Source organism: Sus scrofa, chromosome 8 (genome assembly GCF_054392235.1).
Source record: "Sus scrofa isolate SSC_HxYL_T2T_F1_AM1 chromosome 8, Sscrofa_HxYL_maternal_Yorkshire_Landrace_v2.0, whole genome shotgun sequence".
NCBI classification, from domain to species: domain Eukaryota; kingdom Metazoa; phylum Chordata; class Mammalia; order Artiodactyla; family Suidae; genus Sus; species Sus scrofa.
The window spans coordinates 30,762,702-30,785,134 of record NC_139390.1 but is presented as its reverse complement, the minus strand read 5'-3'; the positions used below and the strand labels follow the sequence as shown (position 1 = coordinate 30,785,134).

Genomic DNA, 22,433 nt, shown 5'->3' with positions numbered 1-22,433 from the left:
CAGTTGGATTATTTTTAGCAATTGCATTTGGAATCCATTACAGGATTTTTGCACATCTGCATGTCTACCTTTATCTTTGTTACAGTATAAGAAAAGAGCATATCTTAGAATTTAAAGTGTGTATAATAATTTGTTTCCACTACTAAAGGAAAGTTAAATAGGTAGCCTGTGGAAGGTGCCCAGTAGAATTCCTGCACTTTCTCCCTCCATGATTCTATTTCTTCCTCTTTTTACCTTTTTTTTTTTTTTTTTTTTGGTCTTTTTAGGGCCGCACCCATGGTATATGGAGGTTCCCAGGCTAGGGGTCCAATTGGAACTGTGGCCAGCCTATGCCACAGCCATAGCAATGCCAGATCCAAGTCGAGACTGCGACCTACACCACAGCTCACAGCAATGCTGGATCCCTAACCCACTGAGCGAGGCCAGGGATCGAACCCATAAACCTCATGTTTCCAAGTTAGGTTCGTTTCTGCTGCACCATGACAGGAACTCCTTTTTTTTTTTCTTCTTTTTTTAAATTCTTAATAACCTATGCTAGTATGCCATTTGCATTGTGGCTGAAGGTAAAAGTCTTTGGATTTAGCCATATAAAGAGATAAAATAGTGGTTAGGAATAGGAAGAGGCACTTAAAATACTGGTGTAATACTTGGAGTTCCTGGAGTGGGTTAAGAATCTGACTGCAGGTGTTCCTGTCATGGCTCAGTGGGTTAAGAACTTGACTGGTATCTATGAGGATGTGGGTTTGGTCCCTGGCCTCTCTAGGTTGGTGAAGCACCCAGCATTGCCACAAGCTGAGTTGTAGGTCTCAGATGTGGCTTGGATCCTGAGATGCTGTGGCTGTGGTGTAGGCCAGCAGCTGTAGTTCCGATTCAACCCCTAGCCTGGGAACTTCCATATGCCACAGGTGTGGCCCTAAAAAAAAAAAAAGGAAAAAAGAATCTGACTGCAGCAGCACAGTTCACTGTGGAAATGTGGGTTCAATCCCCAGCCTGACTCAGTGAGTAAAAGGATCAGGAGTTGTGGGGTAGGTCACAGCTGCAGTTTGGATTCAGTCCCTGGCCCAAGAACTTCCGTATGCTGTGAATGCAGCCTTTAAAAATTAAAAAAAAAATTTTTTTTTAAAGTCCATATCACATTAGCAGAAAAAATGTCTTGATAGCAGGTGATATATTTGAAACTTTAGAGAAAAAGACTGGGAGTTCCCCTCACGGCGCAGTGGTTAACAAATCCAACTAGGAACCATGAGGTTGTGGGATCTATCTCTGGCCTTGCTCAGTGGGTTAAGGGTCCGGCATTGCCGTGAGCTGTGGTGTAGGTCTCAGACGCGGCTCGGATCTGGCGTTGCTGTGGCTGTGGTGTAGGCCGGCGGCTGCAGCTCCGATTAGACCCCCAGCCTGGGAACCTCCAAACATCGCTGGTGCAGCCCTAAAAGGGCAAAAGACAAGAAAAAAAAGTAATAAAATTTTACTTTCAGTACGTTAGAAATTATAATAAAATGAAAAACATAGTGAACTATAAAAGTATTTGAAGGAAATATAAGAAATGAAGGGTAGAATCTTTATTAAAAAGCAATTCCATTTATAACAGCATCAAAGAGAATAAAATATTTAGAAATAAACTTAACCAAGGAGGTGAAAAACTAGTACACTGAAACCCAGAAAACATTGCTAAGAGAATTTAAATATAGAAATAAATGCCAAGACATCCTGTGTTCATGAATAGGAAGATTTTACATTATTAAGATATTGAAGAGTTCCCGTTGTGGCTCAGTGGTTAACAAATCTGATGAGGAACCACAAGGTTGCGGGTTTGATCCCTGGCCTCGATCAATGGGTTAAGGATCCAGCTTTGCCGTGAGCTGTGGTATAAGTTGAAGACACGGCTCAGATCCAGGTTGCTGTGGCTGTGGCGTAGGCTGGAGCCTACAGCTCCGATTAGACTCCTAGCCTGGGAACCTCCGTATGTTGAGGGTGCGGCCCTAGAAAAGACAAAAAGACAAAAGGACAAAAAAAAAAAAAAAAAAAAAAAAAAGATAATGATACTACCCGAAGTAATCTATAGATCAATACAATCTCTATCAAAATCCCAATGATATTTTTTCTTTTTTTTTTTTTTTTTTGCTTTACCCATGGCATGTGAAGTTCCCAGGCCAGGGACTGAACAACCATACTGCAGCAGTAACCTGCTACTGCAGTGACAACTCTGGATTCTTAACCCACTGCACCACTCTCCAAAGACATTTTTTGCAAAAGCAGAAAAATGTATCCTAAAATTCATATGGAATCTCAAAAGACCTTGAAAAGCCAAGGCAATCTTAAGAATGAAAAGAACAAAGTTGAAAATCTCACATTTCCTGATTTCAAAACTTACTATAGAGCCATGGTAATCTGGCATAAAGATGGATATATATATATATATATATATATATATATATACACACACACACACACAAATGTAATAGAATAAAGTACCTAGAAATAAACACTCACATATATAATAAAATGACCACAATCATTCAATTCTGGGGAAAATGGATATCCAGTTGCAAAAGAATGAAGTTGCATCCTTACCTTACACCATATGTAAACACCATATGTAAAGACTAGCTGAAAAAACAAAAAAAGACCTAAATGTAATGGCTAAAACTACAAAAATCTTAGAAGAAAATAGGGGAAAATCTTCATAATTTTGGATTTGGAAGTAATTTCTTGGCTATGACACCAAAAACACAGGCAACAAAAGAAAAAAATAAATTAAATAGTATGTCAAAATAAAAGATAAATTGAACTTCAAACTTAAAAACTTTTTTTAATGGCTTCCATAGCTCAGTGGAAATGAATCTGACCAGTATCCATGAGGACGCAGGTTCTATCCCTGGCCTAGCTCAATGGGTTAAGGATCAGGCGTTGCCATGAGCTGTGGTGTAGGTCGCAGATGCAGCTTGGATCTGGCGTTGCTGTGGCTGTGGTGTAGGCCGTCAGCTACAGCTCTGATTTGACCTCTAGCCTGGGAACCTCCACATGCTGTCAGTGTGGCCCTAAAAAGACAACAACAACAAAAAATTTAAAACTTTTGTGCAAAGGACATTATCAACAGAGTGAAAACGCAACCAACCCATGGAATGAGAGAAACTAACTGCAAATCATACATTTGATTAGGGATTAATATTCAGAACTCCTATAACTCAACAACAAAAAAATAAACCATCTAATTAAAAACAGGTAAGGCCTTGGACAATTCTCTGAAGAAGGTACACAAATTGGTAACTAGCAGGTAAAAAGATATTCAACATCACTGATTATAAGGGAAATACAAATCAAAACACAATAAAATAGCAATTCATACCATTAAGATGGCTAATAAAAACAAACAAAACAGAAAACCCCAGAAAGTAACAAATGTTGGTGAAGAAGTAGAGGAATTGGAACCCTCATGCACTGTTGGTGGGAATGTAAAATGGTGCAGCCACATGAAACAATATGACGATTCTTCAAAAAATTAAACACAGAATAACCATATGGTCCAGAAATTTTCCTTCTAGGTATATACCTAAAAGAATTGAAAGCAGGGACGCCCATGTTCATAACAGTGTTATGAACAGTAGCCAAAAGGTGGAAGCAAGCCAAGTTTTCATCAAAGCATGAATGAATAAACAAAACATGGTACATATACACGCCACAACACTGACGACCTTAAATTATGCTAAGTCAAATACGTCAATCATGTAAGGATAAATACTATCCCACTTATATGAAGTACACAGAGTAGTCAAATTTACAGAGAAAATAGAATGATGGTTGCCAGGCACTGAGAGGAAGGTGCAATGGGGAGTTACCTTATAACAGGTACAGTGCTTTAACTGGTAAAGATGAAAATCTTCTGGAGATAGATGCTGGTGATAATTGCACAAGATGAATGTATTTAATGCCATAAAACTGTGCACTTAAAAATAGGTAAAACAGGCATTCCCGTTGTGGTGCAGCAGAACAAACCCGACTAGTATCCATGAGGATGTGGGTTTGATCCCTGGCCTCACTCACTGGATCAAGGACCTGGTGTTGCTGTGGCTGGTCAAGGCTGGCAGTCGTACCTCAGATTCCACTCCTAGCCTGAGAATTTCCATATGCCGCAGGTATGGCCCTAAAAAAAAAAAAAGTTAAAATTGTGTATTTTACGTTACATATATTTTAACCACTGTTGACAGACCGACTTGTGTCCACCCAACTTCAAGTGGTGAAGCCCTAACCCTCATTGTGACCATTTGCAGATAGGGCCTCTGAGGGGGTAATTAAGGTTAAATGAAGTCATGAGGGTGGGCCCTAATCCACTAGGAATAGTGTCCTTTTAGGAGAGGAAGGGACACCAGGAGAGACGCCTGTGCAGAGGAAAGGCCACATGAGGACAAAGCAAGATGGTAATCATTGGCAAGACAGGAAGAGAGGTCTCACTGGAACCCAGCCCTGCGGACACTTTGATCTTGGGTTTCCTCCGGAACGTCAAGAAAATAATTTTCTGTTGTTGAAGACATCCAAGTCTGTGGTAATGTGTTATGGCAGCCTGAGCAGCCTGATACAACCGCAATTTTTTTCAAAAGGAAAAAACAGGAGTTCCTGTTGTGGCGCAGCAGAAAACGAATCCGACTGGTATCCGTGAGGATGTGGGTTCGATCCCTGGCCTCACTCAGTGGGTTAAAGGATCCGGTGTTGCCATGAGCTGTGGTGTAGGTCGAAGACGTGGCTCAGATCTTTTTTTTTTTTTTGTCTTTTTTTGCTATTTCTTGGGCCGCCCCTGCGGCATATGGAGGTTCCCAGGCTAGGGGTCGAATCGGAGCTGTAGCCACCAGCCTACGCCACAGCCACAGCAACGCGGGATCCGAGCCGCATCTGCAACCTACACCACAGCTCACAGCAACGCCGGATCGTTAACCCACTGAGCAAGGGCAGGGACCGAACCCGCAACCTCATGGTTCCTAGTCGGATTCGTTAACCACTGCGCCACGACGGGAACTCCGTGGCTCAGATCTGATGTTGCTGTGGCTGTGGTGTAGGCCAGCAGCTGTAGCTCGGATTAGACCCCTAGCCTGGGAACCTCCATATGCTGCAGGTGCGGCTCTAGAAGGTAAAAAATAAAATAAAATAAAATGAAAAGTAAAAAACAAAAATATTAATGGTTTTGTCAATCGAAAAAATAATGTACTGATATGAAAAAATTCAAACCATACAAAGGGTAAAACGGCAAAAGGAAGACTCACATCACCTCCACTCCAGGAGTAACCAATGCCAAGAGTTATAGGAATACCTTCCAGGATGCTTTCAGGAATATATAAAGCATACATATATTTATAATATACTTTATTCTTCTATAGCAAGAGTCGAAGTAGGGTCTGGTTCAGAAAGGGAAGATACCTTCAAGTTTGTTAATCCCTAAAATGTAATTTAATATATTCATCTATTCCATTACCATTGTATATTTAGATTATTTCTAGATTTTTTTCTCTATCATATAAAATGTGATTAACTTCCTTATGGTCATTTAAAATTATCTATCCTCAAGTTTTTTAGATCCTAACATACAATGCAATATTTGTCCTTTCCATTACATTGGTCATGTCAGTTATTTCCCTATTTTCCTCCCCTCATATAAATGTAATTAATATCTTTACAATATTACTCTCTCTTTTTTTGGCCATATCCACAGCGTGTGGAAGTTTCCAGGCTAAGAATCAAACCTGTGCCACAGCAGTGACAACGCCAGACCCTTAAACCGCTAGGTCACCAGGGGACTCCTAATCTTACTCTTTTAAATTATTTCATTAAAATAAATTCCCAGTAGCAAAAATGGGTCAACAGATATATTTTTATGGAACTTGATATATATTGCCAAATTGATTTCCAAAAAGGTACCTGCCAATTCGCATTTCTACCAGCAGTGTTAACAGTACCGATATCAGATACTTCTATTTAAAAATATCTTGGAGTTCCCCAATGGCTCAGTGGGTTAAGGATCTTGTGTTTTTCACTGCTGTGGCTCAGGCCACCACTGTGTCGTATGTCCCAGGTTCAATCCTTGGCCTGGGAACTTCCAATGTTGGCATGGCAAAAAACAAAAACAAAAACTCCTTAAAGTAGTAGTTTAAGAAGGAAATCTTACTTTACTTTGCATTTTTTATTTCTATGGAGATTGAAGATTTTCAAGTATGTATTAGTCATGTATCTCCTTTTTGTGTGTAAACTATCAACTCATACTCTTCACCTATACATGTATTAGGTATTAATATCTTTCATAATGATTGTATGAGTCCTTCGTATATTGTATTATTCTTTTATCTATCAGTATTTATTCCAAATATTTGTCAGTTGGACTTTGTCTTTTGATTTTATGTGTCCATTCAACAATTATTTATTTACTATCTACAATGTTCCAGATATTCTGGTAGGAATTTTGTTATTCTTTAAATTACTTTATGTAAGAAATTACACACATTTACATTCGTCTATTGTTTAAAATTTTGAAAAGCTGAACTTTGACCAGGGCCAAAACCTGTATAAGATCCCACATCACTGTCTGTGGATTAAAGCTGGTTCTTTCTATTGAGCATGAGTTTGCAAACAGGTGTTGGGCAAGGATGCAGTCATCTAATGCTTGATTGGGGTTGCAGGATAAGCCCAGTCAAGGTAGTTCACTCACATGGCTGGTAAACTGGTGAAGCTCTTGGTGGAGGCTTTTGTTCCTCTTTTCCTGGGCCTCTTCATAGATCTGCTTAAGTAGAGTAGCATGGAGCCTAGCTTTCTCCACAGCAAGCAATACAAGAGAATGAGGTTGAAAGTTTCAATCAGTGCCTTTATGACCTAGCCTTAGAAGTCACATACCTTTAGCTATATTCTACAAGTCAGAATAGCCCTTTTTCAAAGGGCTGGAGGAGTCTATATTTCCAGAGCCAGGAATCACTGGGGGTTATCTTGGAAGCTAGTAGTTACCAAAGATCCTAACTGATTTTCCTGTAATTTATTTTTAAAGTTCTTTTTTTTTTTTTTGTCTTTTTAGGGCCGGACCCACAGGCTAGGGGTCTAATCGGAGCTGTTGCTGCAGGCGTAGGCCACAGCCACGCCAGATCCCAGCCGAATCTGCAAACTACACCACAGCCCACGGCAACGCCGGATCTTTAACCCACTGAGCAAGGCCAGGGATCGAACCTGCAACCTCATGGTTCCTAGTCGGATTTGTTTCCGCTGCACCATGATGGGAAATCCTAATTTTTAAAGTTTTTAAATTTTTTTCTTTTTATGGCTGCACCTGGAGCATATGGAAATTCCCAGGCTAAGAGCTGCCAGTTTACACCACAGCCACAGCAACGCCAGATCGGAGCTGCATCTGCGACCTACACCACAACTTGTGGCAATGCCAGATTCTTAACCTACAAAAAGAGGCCAGGAATGGAACCTGAATTCTCATGGACACTCTGTCAGGTTTTTACCCAGATAAGCCGCAACCGGAACTCCCCTGTAATTTACTTTATAAAGCAAGTACTGATAATTTTGTGATATCCTGTGCCAGTTCGGTTTTGTACCATACTGTTCTCTTAAACGCAGCTGTATTTTCAAACACTTATATGCACATGGATGCATACAAGACTTTCTATTCCACAAATTAAAGTTCCACAGATTAAAGACCCTCTATTACAAGGTCAGCCCATGAACTTCACTAGGGTACTAGAGTCTACTTCAAACCCTCTTAATTTGAGTAAACAGAGTTCAAGACTGCAGAGTAAGGGCCAAGAAGCTTGACTTCTATCTGTTAAGTGTTAATTACCTAGGAAACACTTTCGGTTTTACCAAAAACCTTTCATTTTCTAGAAACCTTTGCCTGCATTCGACGTCCCCTTTAATTAAAAAGCTCTTGCAGATTATAATAATTTGCTGAAGGTGACTCAGCTAGTTGAGATGATTAACCAAATACTGAGATATAAGTCCAGGTTAGCTGAAAAGGTTGACTCAGTGAAGTCTACAGTTTCCTTCAGCTTTTACCTCTCCCACAGGCTAGGCAAATAGGCACCTTTGTGAAATCTTCGTTCGGAACTCACACTTTCATTTTCCTCCTGGTCCTGTTTTAAGGTCTGTCTACTCATGGGACTAAGAAAACAGAGTAGCCCTAAGTTTTGCCAAATTGGGAAATTTCTTGGGCCCCAGTGGTTTAGTGGGGAGACTGAAAAGGCCAGAACTGGAAAGAAGGAAGCACTAATTTGGTTTAAAAAGAAGTGCGGTTCTTACACCACAAATAGTATCCTTATTTCAATCCGTAAAGTCAAAGCAAAAAAGGTTTGAGCTGACTGCCTAACAACAGCGCTCTCCTCCAGGTTCGCCACTATCGCTCCATCCATCATATATTCCTTTTAATACTCCCCTTGAACTGAATTTTAGCCAGCTTTCCGAGTGCAATGTTAGGGAGAGTAAAGGGGGTAAATGCCACGTTTGACATACTTTTGTACATAAGACTAAATCCCTATCTTCAATTTTCACCTGGCCTGAGAGAGCCAAAACAATCTCCACATGTCTCAGCAGACATCAACTTGCGCCAACGCCTACCACTACTCCCGCTAAACACTCCTGCCCAGGAAAGCCATCAGGTTAGGCAAAGGGAGACACACAGCAGAGGACATTGTCCACATCAGACGAAACAGATGCCACGCCGGCTGCTACAGCAGACGTGGGGCTTCGCCCCTCCACCTCATAACGCTCGGCCCCACCCCTCCCAGCCGGAACTGCAACACCCGCGCCCAGCGCCCCCACGAACAGCGCAAAGCTTGTTCCCGCTCCGCCTCTCCGGACCCACTGCGCAGGCGCGGGGCGCGCGCGTGCTCAGTAGGCCTGCCGCTGGGGTCTGGAGGCGCTGCTATCTGTTGCGCCGACGTCCGCGGGAGCCGGCAGATCCGGGTCTCGTGGCTAAGAGTGACGTGGTCAATCGAATCAAAACAGAGGAGGGGAGGAAGCCGGCGGTCAGGAGCAGCGGCAGCAGCGGCGGCCCGAGCAGCCGCAGCGTTCCGGAAGCTCCAGGCGGTCTTTCTGCCGAGGCTTGGTCCCGGCCCCCATCCTCCCCGCCCCGTCGGTTGTTGTCTGGGCGGGTGAGTGTCTCCCCTTTCTCCCACCGCCGTTTGCTGGCCCATCTTCCCCTCACCCCGGTGTTTCTTGGGGGCTCCTCAGGTTTTCGCGGACTGCGGCGGCTGCGGCTAAGCAAAGCTGCTTCTCCGGCTCGGTGGTTCCTCGGCGGGGCCGGCGACTCTGCACCGGGAGAAACCCGCTGCTGCCGAGCCCGCGTCCCCCGACGGAGAGCGAGGCGGAGAGCCTGAAATTTGGCTTTCTCTGCTGGAAACCAGAGTCGGGACTTGGCAGGGAAGTGGACGGTAGCCACGGGTGGTTTTATTTTTAGGGCAAGCAGTGAACTCGGGTGGAGGCGTATAATGGAGTAAAAAAGGAGAGAGAGTCGTAGCTGGAAAGAAAACCCCACAAACCCTGAAATCCACGCTGTATCATTTACCTCTGTTCCTTAGCTTTTGCCGGTTTTGATGAAGTCACTAGGTTGCATTCTTTGTTGTGATTGATGAGACAAGAAAGCTGCCATCCAGAAAGCGGGTGCTTTTGGCCCTTATTGTGTTGTGAATTTCAAGGATTCCTTTTTTCTGTTCAGTAAGTGGAACCAGAGCTGACATAAAGAGGTAGCACCCTTTACTGGAACAGATAAAGTGCGATAAACTGGTTACTGGAGTACCTGAAGTCCTATGTTGCGTTTAAAGCCCGTTTTCCAAAGTGGCTGTTACTGTATGTGTTAACGATTTCAGCCAAGATGATGTTTGTTAGCTGTAGAGAGTCAGGATGTTTTCAGTTGTCCTAGTTTGCAAAATCGAAGATGTGGCCTTAAAAAAATGTCTTGGCTTTGGGTAGAGAAAGTCGGATGAGCTTCATGCAATACCTGTGTTTGAAGAGACCGTCCAGTTTTTGTATTCATGTCAAAAGCTGCTGTGCATACAGTAACTTGGACAGCGTATGACCTTTCAGGTGTAGCCTTGAGACCCTTAGGCATTCTCGCCGTCCAGTCTGTTGAGCTGGCAGAAAGCTTGTGTTCCTTTCCACTCCAGATGACCAGCCAAGCAGATTCCTCTGGTGTAGCCTGCTTCGAGCCCTGCCACCCTCCCCGTCTCCTTTCAAAGCATGAAGGAGACCAGAAAACCAAACCTCCTTTTTGTCCTAACTTAGTTTTAAAAACAGGAACATTCCCCCCCCACCCCCAGCGAACTCATTAATTGAGGTGTTTCTTTAGCAGGTGGCAAAATAGAAAAGCAGAACTATGTGCCAATCCATTGCAACTTAGCAAATTTAGAAAGAGTTCTTAGGAATTTAGACTACTCACTTGAAGGATACCCTTGTAAGTATCCTTGTGAGTACCCTTGTGTGGTCTAGAATGGACCTCTTCATAACAAATTTCTTCCTTCTGTGTGTGCAGCTGAGATCTTTTTTCTTAGTACCAAGGTTGGAATCCTGCTGATTTAAACAAATGAATTATGTTTTCTTGAAGTTCTTTTTTTGACTTTTATGCTAACCTATAACTCAATATTTTGCTTATATGATATAATTTGTGATAATTGGAGGGAGTGTTAATTAAAATAGATAAGTAATAAATCATAAGTAATTCCTGCCATCGAGATCACCAAAATGTCAGCAGTGTTTTATATCTTTCCAGACTTCTTTTTTTGCATTTATGTGTTTTATACAAAAATGGTATCATACCACGTAAGCTTTTCTATAACTTGCTTTTTTACATAGTAGTACTTCATTTTTGAGAAACAAAATTTAAATATTTGCAGATAGGGACTTTTGGACCTTTTAAGGAATATTCGCTATTTGTTTGCTGCACCATGATTGTTAGAATTGTGGTTTTAAAAGATTTCCTCACATGTCTCTGATGATATTGTAAGATTTAATTTAATGGATATTAAATTATTTAATATCCGTTGTGTGACAGAATAAGGCTTTGCTTGTTTAACTCTTGGGAGAGCGGGCATAGAATAGCCTGAGTTGACAATATGGAAATTTAAAAAGTTTTGCTAATTTATTGATTTGATTCAAGTAAAGGTTTAGTTCTATTCAGTAGCTACCATGTGCTTGAAATGCTGACTAGCTGTCCAGGCCTCTGTCCATAAGGTCCTAAAATATTTTACTTTATAAATCACACTTAATCTGCTGTGTTAACATTGAGACTTGGATATATGCCCATTCAGTCCAGTGCTTTATCTGTGGTGCCAGAGGAGAAGGAAGTGTCCCTGTCAATTCAGCTTCAAAGGATAAGTACATTCTATGAAATATCTTAAATATGTACGCTAATAACCCATTTGGGTCCATTAGTCATAAACTTACCTAAAACCCTTAAATTTTTGGAGTTCCCATAATGGCTCAGTGGAAATGAGCCATGGAAATGAATCTAACTAGTAACCATGAGGACACAGGTTGGATCCCTGGCCTCAATCAGTGGGTTAAGGATCTGGCATTGCCATGAGCTGTGGTGTAGGCCTGCAGCTACAGCTCTGATCCAACTCCTAACCAGGGAACCTCCATATGCCACAGGTGCAGCCCTAAAACGACAAAAAAATAAAACCTTTAAATTTCTGTTTTCTTTTTTAATCTTATGGTTGAACCCACAGCATATAGAAGTTCCTGGGCCAGAACAGGGGCTGAATCTGATCCACACCTGGGACCTACGCCACAGCTCTAGAAACTGATGGAACCCACACCTCCACAGCTGTCTGAGCTGCTGCAGTTGGATTCTTAACCCACTGTGCCACAGTAGGAACTCCTAAATCTCTATTTTCATTCTTCATCTCTTGGGTAATTAGTCCCAGATGCTTACTAATGTGATTTAGTTCATATTCTTTGATTTGCGTTAAATAACAGTATTCAGTATATATTCTAGATTTGTCCACTTCTCGTCTCTACTGCCACCACCTTTGCCAGCTATCACCTAGCCTACTGCAGTAACCTCCTGCTTCCACTTGGGCATTTTATGGTGCCTTCCCCTTGCTACAGTTTAAGAGATCCTTTACAGTGTAAATCAGGTCGTGTCATCTCTTTGTTGAAACCTCTTATCACATTCAGAATAAAACCCAAACTTTTTTTTTTTTTGGTTTTGGTCTTTTTGCCTTTTCCAGGGCTGCTCCTGTGGCACATGGAGGTTCTCAGGGTAGGGGTCTAATCGGAGCTGTAGTCACCAGTCTACGCCAGGGCCACAGCAACTTGGGATCTGAGCTGCGTCTTCGACCTTCACCACAGCTCACAGCAACGCCAGATCCTTAACCTACTGAGCAAGGCCAGGGATCGAACCCACAACCTCATGGTTTTTAGTCGGATTCGTTAACCACTGAGCCAGGATGGGAACTCCAAATCCAGACTCTTTAACAAAGTTTTCCAGGCACTCCATGTTTTGGCCCTGCCTTCTTGTCTTACCTTACCTTGTATCTGAATGCCTAGATGAGTACCCATGAACTGGGTCAGTTTCTTCCTGTGTTCCAGGCCCACTAGCATTGTCCCAGGAATTTGCCAGGCTTGTTCCTGCCTCAAGGCATTTGTGCTTGGTCTACCCTATGGCTTCAGTCTTCTCTTAGATCTTCCTGTAGTTCATCCCACCTGTAGTTGAGGTCTCAGTTCAGCTGTTGCCTCTTCAAGGAAATTGTCTCCACAATTATCATTCTCTCATTTCTTTTTTTATCACATCACTGTCTTGAATTTCTTTAGTTTTTATATCCCATCCCCTATACTAGAAATTAAACTCTGGGAAGATGGGGACCTTGTCTATCCTTTTCAGTGCATAGTAGGTGCTCAGTGAATGTTGGTTGAATGCCTAAACTTGAACACATCTGTGTTACTCTTTTTTTTGGCTGCACCCAAGACATACAGAAGTTCCTGGGCCAGGGATCGAATCCAAGCCACTACCATGACAATGCCGGATCCTTAACCACTAGGCCATCAGGGAATTCCCAGATCTGTATTTCTGTATTACTCTTGAACATACTATTTTTTTTTTGGCTTTATTTTTTATTTTTTAAAATGAACCAAGTGCTTATTACATAAAGAAATGTTGGGAGTTTCCGTTGTGGCACAGTGGTTAACGAATCCGACTAGGAACCATGAGGTTGCAGTGGGTTAAAAGATCCGGCGTTGCCGTGAGCTGTGGTGTAGGTCGAAGACATGGTTCGGATCTGGCGTTGCTGTGGCTCTGGCATAGGCTGGCAGCTACAGCTCCGATTCGACCCCTAGCCTGGGAATCTCCATATGCCGTGGGAGTGGCCCAAGAAATGGCAAAAAAGACAAAAAAAAACAAAAAAACAAAAAACGAATGCTCATGAGGTATCTGAAGATACTAGGAGCTAAAATATAATTATACAAAGTTGTGGAAGATACTAAGATCAAACATAGCAGTCTAGTGCCAACAAGTGCTTAAGTGCTGAAAAATTCATGTGCTAAAATAGGTTTGTCTGAACCTCTGAGAGCCCTTATAAATATATGTTTTTGTTTTCGTTTTTGCCTTTTTAGGGTTGTACCCGCAGCATATGGAGGTTCCCAGGCTAGGGGTCCAATCGGAGCTATAGCTGCTGGCCTACACCACAGCCACCGCAATGCCAGATCCTTAACCCACTGATTGAGGCCAGGGATTGAACCTGCCACCTCATGGTTCCTGGTCGGATTTGTTTCTGCTGTGCCACGATGGGAACTCCAAACATACTGTTTTAAATCAGTTTTTTCTGTGGAAGAACCCTAATTTTCAGCTTTTTATAGGGCTGTACTTTGATTCTCTAACTTCAGTCATTCTTGCTGTTTGAGCCAGAGAACAGTCACATTCTACTTTAGAGCTATAGAATTAATCCCTGGGAAGAATTCACCCCATGTATCTGCATTTTCAACGAGCCCTTTAGGTGATCTGAATGCTTGTTAAAGTTTGAGAATGTGTTAATATTTTAATAGCTTTTCTCTCGGACATTTCTTCTTGCTTTATAGTAATGATAGCTGTCATTTTGGGGAACACTGTCAGATACTATGCTAAAAACTCTTACATGTTTTTCACTAAACTGTAGAACAATGCAGATGCAGGCATTCCTACTCTCATTTTACAAATGAAAAAATTGAGGCATAGTAAGTAGCAGAAAGCTTAATTTGAACCCAAGTCTCTTTTTTAAATCACTGTTCCCTTCACTACCTCTGAACCACAGGGTTTTAGAACTGTACTCAGTACTTTGGTTTTGATAGGCCGTGTTTTTTTTAAGGGCAAAATAATGTTTTCTTTCCCACTTCCAGTCGTGTCCTTAATGCAGTCCATTGTTTTGTTGGTCTTTTTGCCTGAAGTTGCACAGCTGGTGGATGACCTCAAGAAACATTCTGCAGACTCCCAGGTCTTCTTGCTCTGTTGTGTTGTGTTTCAGATCCTACCAGGTTAAAAGTAACTTTGGAGTATTTTCTACCTCCTGTGCTTTACCTTGCCTTCCACAAGCAAAAACCCATCTGTCACTTTCTGCCGGCTCGTATAGTCATTTTAATTCTTCCTACATTTTCTCCATTGATTTGGGTGTTTTAATATTTGGACTACCATTGAATCATCATGAATTGAATAGATTTCTCACTGCAAGACCTCTTTCCAAATGAGTTAAAAAAAAGTTGAATTTGATTGATGCATTGATTTGGGGTGGAGAGGGGACTTAATCCAGAGAAACACTGGTTGTCTACTCTCTTCCTAATCTTCAAGCCTGGCTAACTGTTGAAGTTCAGGTCACACGTGACCTTTACCAGAGCTGTCTCGTCTACCTCAGTCTTCTGTAAATAGTCTGTGTGGCTCCCATCCCTCACCTTCAGTATTTAATCATCTGTGGCTGGCCTATTTGATTGGGAGGCCCATGAGCTCAGGGCAAACCAATTAAGCAATCGGTAGGCTTGTTGATAGAATAAATAAATGAAGGAAAATCTCAACTTTAACTGTGTCTTTAAAAAGCAGTACATTGCTAAAAGGTAGTATTTGTAATGATTTTTTCCATAAAATTTAATAAGACTTAGAACAACACTTTCAATAAAAGACACTAAGTTGTCTAAATTGATGGTAATTAATAGCATATGGGTTCTAAAGATTTTGAGTACTCCTGACTATTTTATTGTGGCTTGTATTAGGACTTTTTAAGATTGTAAAACTTCTTAGAAAAATGCTACTACAGGCTTATAAGTAAAGGTATTCTTTGGGTGTGTGTGTGCATATTCATATTTTGGCCGACATAGCGGGTACTAATCATCTGAATGGTTGTTTTTGGGCACGTGTCAATAAATCCTGCATTTAGGCACTTTCAAAGCTATTTTAAGAGTGCTGCAAATTGAGTCTGAAATTTAAAAAAAGTTACTTGTCTAAATATGTAATAATGGCATTTACTATTCACGGAGCATATATGCCAGTCCCTTGACTTTCTTTACATATTTTATGTTTAGCTGAGACATCAGCCCTCCACCTCAGATATTATTATTCCTTATTTACACTGGAGGAAACAGACTTTGGTTAGGTCAGTGGCCCAAGGTAAAGCCACTAGGACGGTTGCAATTAAAACACAATTTTTCCTTGACCCTGAGTTTATATACTCTATATTACAACAATGTTGGCTAGATTGGATATGCATGTGTTTTTTGGCCACACTCACAGCATGTGGAAGTTCCTGAGGCAGGGATCCAATCCTCCTTATAGCGGTAGCAATGCCATATCCTTAACCCACTAGGCCACCAGGGAGCTCCTGAATATGCATTTTTAATAGTGCCTCCTTTTTTTTTTAAACACAAGATGTGCTTGTTACAAAAAGCCAAAAAGGATAGTAATATTTAAAGCTAACAACAAAAGCTATAATCCTCTTATTCACAAGTTATCTCTGATGTGTATTTCCTTCCAATCTTAATTTTTTGGCTGAGCCTGCAGCATGTGGAAGTTCCTGGGCCAGGGATCGAACTCACATTGTAGCAGTGACCCAAGCCACTGCAGTGACAATGCTGGGTCCTTACCCAATGCACCACAAGGGAACTCCAGTCTTTTACTTTCTAAATTATCTTTGGTAGAAATGAGATGTAAAACTCACATAAGCTTGTACCCTGTTTTGGTGGAGGGGTAGGGCTTTGACATAGTGAGCTTTTTACCTTGCCCTTAGAAACTTTCTTTCTTTTTTTTTTTTTTTTTGTCTTTTGTTGTTGTTGTTGTTGTTGCTATTTCTTGGGCCGCTCCCGCGGCATATGGAGGTTCCCAGGCTAGGGGTTGAATCGGAGCTGTAGCCACCGGCCTACGCCAGAGCCACAGCAACGCGGGATCCGAGCCGCATCTGCAACCTACACCACAGCTCACGGCAACGCTGGATCGTTAACCCACTGAGCAAGGGCAGGGACCGAACCCGCAACCTCATGGTTCCTAGTCGGATTCGTTAACCACTGCGCCACGACGGGAACTCCCCAGAAACTTTCTAAACTATTTTAACTGGTTGCATTTTGTAAGATATTTTGAGGAGTTCCCTTGGTGGCGGTGCAATGAGATCAGCAGCGTCTTGAGAGCTCTGGGACGTAGGTTTGATCCAGCCTGGCACAGTGGGTTAAGGATCTGGCATTGCCACAGCTTTGTCTTAGGTCACAACCGTGGCTCAGATCTAATCCCTGGCTTGGGAACTCCGTATGCCACAGGGCAGCCAAAAAAGAAAAAAAAAAAAGCTATTTTGAATAAAGTGGTTTACCTTAAGTTTTCATTTAATTTTGGGCATAAATGTAGTTTCCAGTATTATAAGTAATATTGTGGTGAACTATGGCTTTAAATAGTTAACCAGCCAGTCTAATTATTTAAAAAGTCATGTTGAGAAGAACAAAATTAAGTGCTTTTAGCATCTTGTGGTTACAAAAAGACATACTTTGGAGTTCCCATTGTGGCTCAGCGGAAACCAATCTGACTAGTACCCACGAGGACGCAGGTTTGGTCCCTGGCCTTGCTCAGTGGGTTAAGGATCCAGTGTTGCCATGAGCTGTGGTGTAGCTCGTAGATTCAGCTTGCATTGCTGTAGCTGTGGTGTAGGCTGGCAGCTACAGCTCCGATTCAACCCCTAGCCTGGAAATTCCATGTGTCTTGGGTGTGGCCCGGAAAAAAAAAGGACATGATTATGTTTTAATGATTTGCAATGTGATTTTAATCATTGTTTAGCAAGTATGTATAGCATACATTTACTTGCAGTCCCAAAAAATTTACATGAAAGTTTTTAATAGAGATTACCTTTAAGGAGAAGAGAGTACCTTTTACTTTTGGGTTTTTTTTTAACTTTCTATATTTGAACTTTAAAACTATAAATGTATATTGCTTTTAAAATAAAAAAAGTTCAGTATTTTGGAAAAAATATACTTTTCTAAACTGTAACCCATTTTTAGGTGAATAGTAAGGCTTATATGCTTTTATAACATTTTACACTTCAGTGCTTTTGTTTTGAAGAAAGTTTCCTTCTTGTTGCTTATTTTCATAGTTTTCATTTCCTTTTTTAAATTTAGGTCAAAGCACAGATGTGAGTCTCAGCTTTGTAAATATACAAATAAAGCTGTCTTTTTGCTTGAATGCACTCATTGACCAGTTTTACAGGTGCAGCACTTTCACATTTTAACAGCTAAAAAAGATGCTTCACATCAAGTTAGCGTACAGGGTAAGCATCTTGGTAAACCAACCAGACTTAGTGTTATAGTTGTTATCTTGTTTTATCTTACACTTTAAAAAAAAGGCTACTTTTTCTTTACGTAGTTTGTATTTTGTGGCTTTGTTACTCTTAGCAAAGTTAATGTAGAGTAAACTGACCTACCTGATGTATTTTTTTTTTTCTTTTTAGGGCCGTATTTGCAGCGCATGGAGGTTCCCAGGCTAGGGGCCTAATCGGAGCTATAGCTGCTGGCCACAGCCACAGCAACGCAGGATCCGAGCTGCGTCTTCAGATCCTTAATCCACTGAGTGAGGCCAGGGATCGAACCTGCAACCTCATCCTTCCTAGTTGGATTTGTTTCTGCTGCACCACGATGGGAACTCCCAATCTGCTTGAAATTTTAAAGACTTTTTTTCCTATGGTGCTTATTCAAGTTTCATTTATCAATAACATTGTTTTTTTTTTTTTTTTTAATCATAGTGGTTCTAAGCATTTTTCCAGTCATCATGAATGGCATTCACGTGAATCTTATGCGCAGATATGTCGTCTAGGCTGTAGCATAAATGAGAGAAGCTGTGAGTCACCTGAGTTGGGAGAGCAGTTGCCATAATTCCTTTCTGCTCAAAAAAATATATGGGCAAGGAAGTGAATGGGGATGATAAAAAGTCTTGATTCTGTTCTAGTTTATTTGAATGATCATTCACTGTGAAATCAATCACAAATTTGTAACATTACCTGTGATGTAACTCATAGTTTTCAGAACATACTAGTACTTTGTAATACAGCTATTGAAAACTGGTTTCTTAACATTTGTAAGTATCTTATATCCATTGTGATTTGGGGTCACAGAATATGGAATTTTTACATCATCTACTGAATTTTTCTGTTTCTTACTTATGAAACACAGCCTTTTTTCCTGAGTTTAAAAAATTTTATTCAGGAAAAAAAAAAAAAAAAAAAAAAGCAAAGCTGGGAGACACTGCTTGGATCCCGAATTGCTGTGGCTGTGGCACAGGTCAGCAGCTGTAGCTCTTACTCAGCCCCTAGCCTGGGAACTTCTATATACTGCACCTGCAACCCTACCAAAAAACAATTTTTTTAAAAATTCAGAATATGGCTAAATAGTACTGGAGTAGAAATTTCAGAAAACATTTTCAGGATATGAAACTTTTAAGATATTGAATATAAACAAAGATGATTCAATTGGAAAGTTTTCCTTTGTTTGACCATTTATAATAAATATACCCTGGACTTTGAGAGAAGCTTTGAGATTGCGTAAGATTAAAGGACAGAGGGGGAGGAGAGGGAAGTGGGATGGACTGTGAGTTTGGGTTTACTAGATGCAAACTATAACATTTGGAGTAGATGAGCAATGAGATCCTGCTGTATAGCGCAGGTAACTGTATCTAATCACTTGTGATGCAGCATGATGGCGGATAATGTGAGAAAAAGAATGTGTATACATATGTATAACTGGGTCACTTTATTGTACTGCAGAAATTGACAGAACATTGTAAATCAACTGTAATTTTATTTTATTTTATTTTTATTTATTTATTTATTTATTTATTTTTTTGTCTTTTGTCTTTTTTTTTTTTTTTTTTTTTTTTTTTTTTTGACTGTTGTTGTTGTTGTTGTTGCTATTTCTTGGGCCGATCCCCCGGCATATGGAGGTTCCCAGGCTAGGGGTTGAATCGGAGCTGTAGCCACCGGCCTACACCAGAGCCACAGCAACGCGGGATCCGAGCCGCGTCTGCGACCTACACCACAGCTCACGGCAACGCCGGATCGTTAGCCCACTGAGCAAGGGCAGGGACCGAACCCGCAACCTCATGGTTCCTAGTCGGATTCGTTAACCACTGTGCCACGACGGGAACTCCTCAACTGTAATTTTAAAAAGTAAAGGACAGGGAGTTTTCTGATGGACTAGTGACTAGGATTCAGTGCTTTCACCTCTATGGCCCAGGTTCAAACCCTGGTCTGGGAACTGAGATCCCACATCAAGCTGCAGCACACTGTGGCTAGAAAAATAATAAAATAATAAAATGAAAAATAAAATTTCAACCTTTAAAAAAAGAGTAAAAGACAGCTAGGGAAGGACAGGAAATTCTAGGTGAGGGTCCGAGATTCAGAACAGAAGACTTCTTTCTTCCCTTTCGCTTTTATGTGAAAAGAGTGATAGTTGAGCCCCAGGGGAATGCAAACACTCCAAAGCAGTGTCCCCGAGGACTTGGGCTGAGGATTAAAGATACGTTTCAAATCTAAGGACTTAGAGGTGAATTGGCCCAGAACATCTTACAGTTTATAAAGCACTCTTTTCAAATTCTTACTCAGTCCTTGGGACAACCCTTTAAAATGAGTAGTTTCAGTTATCTCTCCTGTTTTATACACAGAGAACCTGAAGTCACAGGGAGGCTAATTTAGCCATTTCTCAGTAGTGCCATAACTTACATTATCTAAGATATATTCTTTCTGCTATCCCATGCTGTTTTTAGCAAGTGTTGCCAAAGATGATTCCTACAATGTAGTCAAATACAGGTAAAGAAAAAAAGGGCCATGAAGGAAAGAGAAGGTAATAACTAAGATATAGGAAACACGTTAACTGAGAATTTCCAGAAAAGTAGTGGCAGCCCTGGGGTGGACCTTTAACACAGTCCTGTGCTGCAGAGACATGGGGCAGTTGAGGAGATAAATTCTTGATAACCTTGAAGAGTTCACTTTCTAATAAAAATGGGATAGAAGTTAGGTAGTTCTCCTTTTGAGCTTTCTCCAGAGAGATTATCACAGAAGTTGTTTATCTATGACATTTTTTTGGTCTCTTGTTTATATATTGGTGTGTAATTATATGAATGAATTATAATTAATAATTAACTTGATTACAAACTCTCGGAGGTAGGCCCTGCCTTTTATTTTTTCTGTATCCTCCTCTGAACTCTTCTGCCAGTGACTTAGACCCTGGGGACTTAGATATAGATCCTTTTTAGGGAAAGGAGAAGTGAGAGAAGACATGGGTTTGAAGCCCACCTCTACTGCATGACTTTGGGTAAGTCACTGATGCTCTCTGGGCTTCAGTTCTTTCCTCTTTAAATGAATGGTTGTGAACTGCTGCATCTCCAAAGTTTTAATAGCACCACTTGTAAAGTCGTGATTTGTTGAATCTGAACAAATGAAGACTTAGCATCCTCTAATCTGTACTTTATCTCTACAGTGATGTCTCGCACAGGCCTCCTGGTCTTTCTGACCTTGTTTCTTCTGTACTTTCCCAATTCACTGTATGAAAAACGAATGTTTTCTTGTCACTCTAACCTGCTTGAGTCTCTTACTTTTGAAGAGTATGCCCTCTGAAAGAATATCTTTTAAGCTTTTTGTTATCCTATAAAAACATTTTATGACAAGATTTTCAGAGAGGGTTTTTATTGTATTTTCTCTTATAAATAAATAGCTAATTCTAGATGGGACTTGAAAAAAAAAGCACAATGTAAGCTCAATGAGTTGAGTTGATTCAGTGTCTTACTGAGGACTATAGCACAGGAGATGAGTCCCAGATAGCTCTGAGGATCTGTTCCAAAGAGGTAAGGGAGGAGCTGGTATATACATATGTGCAGTTGGGTAAAAGGTTATTGCTGGTTATAAGGATCAGATACCTCAAATATCTCAATTTTAGTGCTTTTCTGTGCATGGGAAGATGCAAAAATCTGAGGTTGTTGGAATTCTTCCTTAGATAAGTATTTTAACTATCTAGGGGCCCATAAATTCAAAACACAGAATACTTCATCCTAAATTCTTTCAGAGTTTACCTGTAGGTCAGCAACTGCTGTGGCTAATGACTTGATCCTTAGAAAACTGGAATGGTGGGTAACCTTTTTTGTTTACAAGCAACATAGGGTCATCCTACTGGATCAATACAGCAAGTATTAGAAGGAATTTGTAACTATAATTGCTTGGCTGTTAGTGTGAATTTTAAAAATTTGTCATAGAATTCAGGAATTATTACCTCCTGAGCACAGAGAATTATGGTATTTAGAGTATATAATGGGGTTTGTTTCAACATTTAAACTTTTATTTATTTTTTGCCTTTTAGGGCCGCCCCTGAGGCATATGGAAGTTTCCAGGCTAGGTGTCGAATCGGAGCTGCAGCTGCCAGCCAGCACCAGGAGGGATCTGAGCTGCATCTGAGATCTACACTATAGCTCGCAGCAATGCTGGATCCCCAATCCACTGAGTGAGGCCAGGGATTGAACCTGCATCCTCATGGATACTAGTCGGATTTGTTCTTGCTGTGCCACAAGGGGAACTCCAACATTTAAAATGACTTTATGGGATGGGTGGGCATTTTGGGGGTCTTAGGGATGCAAACTGTTACATTTGAAATGGAAGAGCAGTGGGATCTTATTGCACAGTACAGGGAAATGTGTGTGATTGGGTCACTTCGTTATACAACAGAACTTGATGAAACATTGTAAATAAGCTATCCTTTAATAATAAAAATAAAATAAATAAAATGACTTCTTCTCCCAGGCATAGCTTTAGCATGGTTTTTGACAAATGATGATTGATTTGAACTTGAGCCTGTATCCTTTCCTTGCCCACTTCCCATTATAGAATTAGAGATGCAAATGTAGTTTAAGGGAAAAATATGTCATTAGAAGTATTAGGAAGTCAGTTGATGATTGTCTAATTTCTGTACTACTCGAAAGTTGTCTTGGTAAGAATGAAACAGTG

At 40.9% G+C, this 22,433-nt stretch overlaps 2 protein-coding genes across 2 annotated transcripts in view; one reads left to right on the top strand and one right to left on the bottom strand.

The window, feature by feature from the left end:
* Positions 1 to 7,027: 7,027 nt before the first annotated feature.
* LOC146400395 (uncharacterized) lies at positions 7,028 to 16,751 on the bottom strand. The gene is made up of 3 exons (XM_084971765.1): positions 13,708 to 16,751; positions 12,422 to 12,971; positions 7,028 to 10,287 (listed from the first exon to the last, which is right to left on the bottom strand). The coding sequence occupies exon 3, from the start codon at positions 9,159 to 9,161 to the stop codon at positions 8,694 to 8,696; it is 468 nt and encodes a 155-aa protein (XP_084827891.1). The 5' UTR covers positions 9,162 to 10,287; positions 12,422 to 12,971; positions 13,708 to 16,751; the 3' UTR covers positions 7,028 to 8,693.
* SMIM14 (small integral membrane protein 14) overlaps positions 8,859 to 22,433 on the top strand; it is a 75,028-nt gene continuing 61,453 nt past the window's right edge. The window contains exon 1 of the mRNA XM_021101115.2: positions 8,859 to 9,119. The gene's annotated coding sequence lies outside the window, so the exon portion shown is untranslated. The remainder of the gene's footprint in view (positions 9,120 to 22,433) is intronic.

What these genes read in the sequence shown, in the direction of transcription:
- LOC146400395 (XM_084971765.1), bottom strand. Translation starts at nt 9,161, where the DNA reads ATGGGCCAGCAAACGGCGGTGGGAGAAAGGGGAGACACTCACCCGCCC.